At 45.4% G+C, this 6000-nt stretch overlaps 1 protein-coding gene across 1 annotated transcript; it reads right to left on the reverse strand.

Moving 5' to 3' along the window:
* Nucleotides 1–1677: 1677 nt before the first annotated feature.
* Nucleotides 1678–5666, reverse strand: gpatch3 (G-patch domain containing 3). Its single transcript, XM_004077662.4, has 7 exons — nucleotides 5196–5666; nucleotides 2853–3301; nucleotides 2585–2759; nucleotides 2392–2451; nucleotides 2206–2327; nucleotides 1991–2118; nucleotides 1678–1916 (listed from the first exon to the last, which is right to left on the reverse strand). Exons 1-7 carry the CDS (start codon nucleotides 5620–5622, stop codon nucleotides 1733–1735), a joined length of 1545 nt encoding a protein of 514 aa, XP_004077710.1. The 5' UTR covers nucleotides 5623–5666; the 3' UTR covers nucleotides 1678–1732.
* Nucleotides 5667–6000: the final 334 nt, after the last annotated feature.

A 6000-nucleotide genomic window follows, 5' to 3' on the forward strand; every position in this document is an offset into this window, starting at 1 on the left:
ACTTCATTGTGGTTTTAAAACGTAATATTTTCACTTAACTCGTGTTTTGTGTTATTTCAGGGCAAAATGATCAAAAGCGTCCATCCATTCATTTTCTCCTGCTCATTTGGGTCACGAGAGCCGCAGTCTGTGCAACAATGCTCAGATTTTTCTTCTCCTGTGCCACTTCTTCCAGCTCTTCCGAGTAAACAAACCCAAGACGTTCCCTGGTCACCTGAGGGTGGTCTCTCCTGCATGTTCCGGGGTTTCTGTCCTGTGCAGCAGCTTTCCCCTGCACTCCTCTCTCCGTCCTTTAGTGGTGCCAGAGTGTAAAGAGCTGTCTGCTTTTCATCCAGCCTGTTAGGTTATCTTATGCCTTCTTGGAAGATTTCCCCTCTTTTTTTTCTTCCCAGTCTGAGTGAGTTTTGGCCCATTTCCTTGAACCTATATATATAAATATATATTTTGCATTGGTACTACTCCACTGGATTCAGACCGCGTTTTCTGGATTACAGCTGGAAGTCACTTCGCCTTGAGGAGGACTTTGCATGTCTTCCCCTATCCTAACCTCCAGGGCAGGAGCAGCCATCACCTGAGTGAGAGACCCTGTTCTTTGTGTTCACTCTGTCTCAACGTCCCCAGCCTTCCTCCGTACCAGTTTTGTGTTCTCCTGGATGTGGAAGTAAAAGACCTCTCTGACGGAGGGCTCAGCCAGACATTCCCAGTTAACCTTTTTGAGTGCGTTCGTGTTTGCCAAGTCTTTCCAGACTCCTCCCCCACCAGCAGATCCAACTCACCACCAGGTAAGGATCAGTGGACAGCTTTGCCCTCTCTTTACCTGACTGACCTGACACACGACAGAGGGTTGCCTGAAGCGACTAAAGTCTATCATCGATCTCCTGCTTTGGTTGTCCTGGTCCACATGTTGGCTGAAGGACACTCTTGTGTTCAAACGTAGGGATTGGTATGAACAAACTATGACGAGCACAGAAAACCAACGCAAAAACACCACTCAGGTTTAAATTAGGGCCATGAGCAACTGTGAGCTACCAGATCATTGAGTCCAAACCCTCTGGAGGGATTGAGGTTCAGAGCATGAGCTGGGCTGTGTGTGGAAGTAAACCTGACTATATCTAGCTGATACCTCTCAACCTCCTGCAAGAGCTCGGGCTCCCACCCTCCTGTAGAGATGGCCTTTTAAGTCCCAAAAGCCACCCTTCAATGACCAGGGGTTGGGCTGGTTACGTACCACCATTGACCACCACCAAAACCACACTGCACCAGCCCCGCTTGAGGTCTCCTATAGGTGGTGGGTCAACACGGCAGTGATCCCATGTTCTTATTTCAGGCTGGACCTGCCCCAGGCCCTGCGGGAAGAGCCCCAGCCGCCAGGCGTCGAACCCAACCCCAGGCCTAGCTGGATCTTGGTTGTTTATTCTCACAAAGGGGTTCTGAACAGCTAATTTGCCTGGCTCTCACTTCGGACCTGTCCTCTCATGGAAGACCCTACCAGGGGTGTGAGTCTTGCACGTCTTAGCTCTCAGGATCAGTCCAGCTCTCACACCCCTCCACCATGTTAAGGTGGCGGTTCACTGAGAATGATCACAACCCTTTTATTAGACTTTGTTAAATCTAAACGAGATAAATATTTCGAAGTGAATAAGTAGGTATTTAAGAAGAAAATACAAAACTCACAAGGCCACTGGCTTAAAATTTAATACAAAAGCACACACACAAAGGAAATGACAAATGGTCATCTTTTTGTTCCAATACTGCCTCCTGGTTGCCATCCTCTGTACTTCATGCTGGTGCTTGGCTGGCGTCTGAGTAAACTGTCTCCTCCATCTACGTCTTGTGGTTTATCATACACCGTTGATATTAGATGGTCCGTTTTGACTTTTTTCACAGAATGTAGAACCAGTTTCTCTCCATGATACCTGCGGAAAATCCATGTGTCAGCATGGTTTTTATTCCAGTGCTGCATTGCTTGCACTTCAGAGTTCATGCTCACCCGAAGCCTCTTTTGCAGTGTGGATGTTGACCTTCATTCTTGAGAGCATCTGGAGTCCCAACCTGACTGTTTCCCAATCCTTCCCCGTCCCTCCAGCCTTGCTTTTCCATCACTCGCCGACCAATACCCTAAATCCCACGAAAGAATGGTCCGTTAAATAAAAGAATAGCCGATTAAGCTTATCCTCCCCCTTTTATTTTTGGAATTCTCCTTACCTTAGTAAACTTCTCAAAGCTGCCAATAGATTGATTGTGCCCCGATCCACTATCAGTTCCTTCCCTCAGCCTCCTCTCATATCGCATTCTGACATAGTCACGAGCGTCCATGTCGCCTCCATCTGCGGAGAGACTGGGTTAGAGAAAAGCTGACCTCCTTCCTGTTGAGAGAAGAGTGTTGGATACCTTTATCGTAGTAAACGCTCATGTCAACATCCCAGTCGTCTGATGTTTGCTCATCGAAGTCTGAAAGAGAAAAGTCCCAAAACATAAAAACATGCTTTTAGGACAACTAACTGAACAGGAAGTGTAGCTGAGTCGATTTCACTGTTCATGGGTCAAATGGTTACTAAAACGTTTGAGGTTTTTGGGGTTATACCTCCTTCCTCCTCCTGCCAGTACTGAGCATCAGTGTAAAACACCAGACCCGAGCCCCCTTTCTCCCACTTCAGCTCAATCTCTTCTTCAAACAGTCTTTCTTTGCTTCGCTCCTGGCTGGTGACGTCCTCATGCAGAGCCTCGTGGCGCTCCCACTCCTCGCAGTAATCCTCATCCTGCAACAAAGAGTCATTGAGGAACCACAAAACAGGAACGGACAGATTTATGTTAAACACTGACAGACATAGTTGACAGTGACCTCTACTCACATCATCTGTGTTTGACTGTCTATCCTCCTCCTCTTCCTCTTCGTCTTCCTCTTCATCCTCCTGCACATGCTCAGTCCCCTGGCTCCGTCTCGAAGAGGGAACTGACCAAGCGCCAGGACCGGCTATTTCATGTCCAGCGGCTGTTAGTACCGTATCTTCCGTGGCGGGGAGGGTGCACGTGTTGTTATAGAGGAAGGGTACGTTTCCGTAGCGACGACTGGAGCTGGTCTTTGGGAAAGTGAGGCCCAGCTTTCGAATGAGTCGTGGGGGGAGGCGGCAGGACTGGATGAGCTGAAGGAAAACTTTGAGGGGGGTGCCCACGTTCCCGTGCCGCATCAGAGCGGGTGGGTTGAGCTCAGGCAAGGCTCTGAGGTCGGCCTCTGTGAAGCGTTCCGACAAAGCCACGCGGCGCCGCTGCTCGTGTTTTGTCTTATATGGGAAGACTTCCTCTGAAGGAAAAGAGCAGAAATAGAAAGAAAAAGTTACAATTACACATCAGACAACCAGCTGCAACTGTTAGTTGCTTCTTGAAGCTTCGTTTGCTAAAGGACATCTAGTGGACGCAAAACCTTTCAGTTGAATTTGAAGTGTGGTATTTTGAAAAAAAAAAAGGACCTTTGAATAAATATGTCAGCAAAATAATCATTGTTGGAAAATGAATGAATGTAATGAAACGTTATATAGAAAACACTTTACAACTCCTTCAGGGTACCAAAGTGCTTCAGAATAAAAGAAAGAGTTTAAAATTAAGCAAGAGCAAAGAAGTTATGTGGCCCTCATAAGAAAAGGTTTGGGGACCCCCGCTCTAAAGCTGGTGTGGGCAAACTACAATCTGGGGGCCATATTCTAAACTACTTATCTTTTAAACTACTTAATCTGGCCCGACAAACTGGAATAAATTGTATTAATAATCCTTCTTGTTTTATCGCCCCTGCAATTCTGAAGTCTACCCATAGACGGTGCACTACAAATAAATAGACCTTTGTTTAGGTGCAGAAAGTTGTTGTGCATCCATGTGGTGTTGGATTATGTTGTAAGATTTGTTGTTTTTTATTTTTCCGATCATTCAAACGTCACATGAATGCAGCATTTCTCTGAGTTGATGTTTTACACAAGGTACACCAAATGGTGCAATTGGCTCTAAAATGAAAACAAATGCCACCGTTTTGAAATAAAAACTCAAAAAAATGTTCAATTCTAAGATGTATATATTAATTTTCAATCCAAATGAAAGCAAGTTTCTGTCCTGGTTCCATGTTATTTCTTTCTATTATACGGTGGATTACCAAGTATCTGCTCCTGTTTTGGTCCTTCTATCAAATTTTAGATCCCTTTGTGGCCCAAATAGTATACAATAAGCACCAAAGAACACAACTAGAAACAAAATAAAACCCACCAGCAGAGTAGAGTTTATGGATAATTGTGGGCAAACAGTTGAAAACTTTCCTCTTTCTTTCTCTGTACTAAATGGATATATCTTCCATTTTAACCTCTCCTTTCGTCTTCATAATCTCTTTTAGGGTCACAGGAACCGACCCGGCTTCTGTTGGGCAGGTGACCCTGAACAGGTCACCTGCCGGTTGCAGGGCCACACACTGAAACACTCACACAAACCTAGGAGCAATATAAAGGTGCCAATCAACCTATGGAGCACGTTTATCGGACTGTGGGAAGAAGCTGGAGTGCCGAGTGAAAACTGTCACATATACAGGGAGAATGCAAACTTCACACATTTGAACCAGGGCCTTCTGCATCACCATGCAGCCTCATTTGAACCTCAAATCTGGATAGATGGAAACAAGAGCAGCGTGCGGTCAAAAGCCATTTGTCCCTCCCTGCAGGGACCGTTAAAATAATGAAACGTGTCTGGCTCTTGACACTTCCATGCCATCAACTCTTCTGTAAATACCTTTAATCTGATTTATTGTTCTGGAGCAAACAAATAGACTCACATTGAAGACATTACACATTTCTAAAAAAAAAAAAAACTTTCTCCCCATCTACTAAATAAAGCCAAACTTAAATGTTTAGTGTTAAAACCACAGAAACTACATACCAGATTTTTACTAGTTCAAATTAAATAAACACTTGTTGTTGTTTTTTAGCAGTTTGTTGTATTATTAATCAATATACTCCTTGATTTAATTTGTGTACCATATGTGGAACCAGTTTTATGAGGAACTCCATAAGATCGGCCCATTCAATATGTTTCACTAGAACAACTTAAAGGAATAAAGAATATAATAGAACACCTACATTTACTTTATTAATAAGAACTCTTATTTTGTGTTCTGCTGGTCATCGATTGAGTCACTGATTTGATTGAAAGTGAGGAAAAAGTACCATTTTCTTGTGAGACTTTGAATCTCCGGATCACGCAGCGCCTCGACAGCCAGTTTCCCTTGGAGTTGATCCAGTGGTTTCCCGCGTACATCTTCACGAACCGGTCCGCGTCTTTGGGTCGAACCGACACGATGCAGCAGCAGGTCTTTGCTGGCGGTCTGGACGTGGAGTTGCTCTGTGCTGTCGGTTCGGGTTCTGATGAGGGTTCGGGCCTGCTGCTGCTGTCGTTTTCCTCGCCGGCGGCGTCTTCGCGCTCTGTGGCTCTGGGCCCGTCCGGATCTTTCAGAACCTCTGGTCGGTGTCTGTAGTGAAAACACTGAAAGCCACCGCTTTCTATGAACTGACTGAAATAGTTTCTTAGATCCACGGAACGGAACATAACCGGGATGTTGCTGACGGCGAAAAACACCCACTCGGAGTCCGCCATGGCTGTTTACGTTTTAGTACCGTGTACGTCACAGGAACTTTCGTCACATCCGCATCCGGACCTCACGTCAAAAATAAAATACAATAAAAAAGAGCATTCGCTGGTAATTTTCCAAATACATGCGGCCACTGCTGAGCTCTTTTTCCTAAAATTAGAATTACGGTTTGGGTTAATGGTCCCTCCGGCTGCAGTGTGCAGACGGAGGTGTGGCTCAATGTGGGCGGGGTTAAACACGCTGCGCTCCACCCACTGTATGACATTCTTTTTCATTAATATTGCCACCTACCAGATTCGGGAGTGATGAGATGACTAAAGGCCCGTACACACCGGGACGAATATTCGCCAGCCGTTTTTCGCCAGTGTTTTTCAACACGTTTC

The sequence above is a fragment of the Oryzias latipes genome, chromosome 16 (genome assembly GCF_002234675.1).
Source record: "Oryzias latipes chromosome 16, ASM223467v1".
Classification (NCBI taxonomy): domain Eukaryota; kingdom Metazoa; phylum Chordata; class Actinopteri; order Beloniformes; family Adrianichthyidae; genus Oryzias; species Oryzias latipes.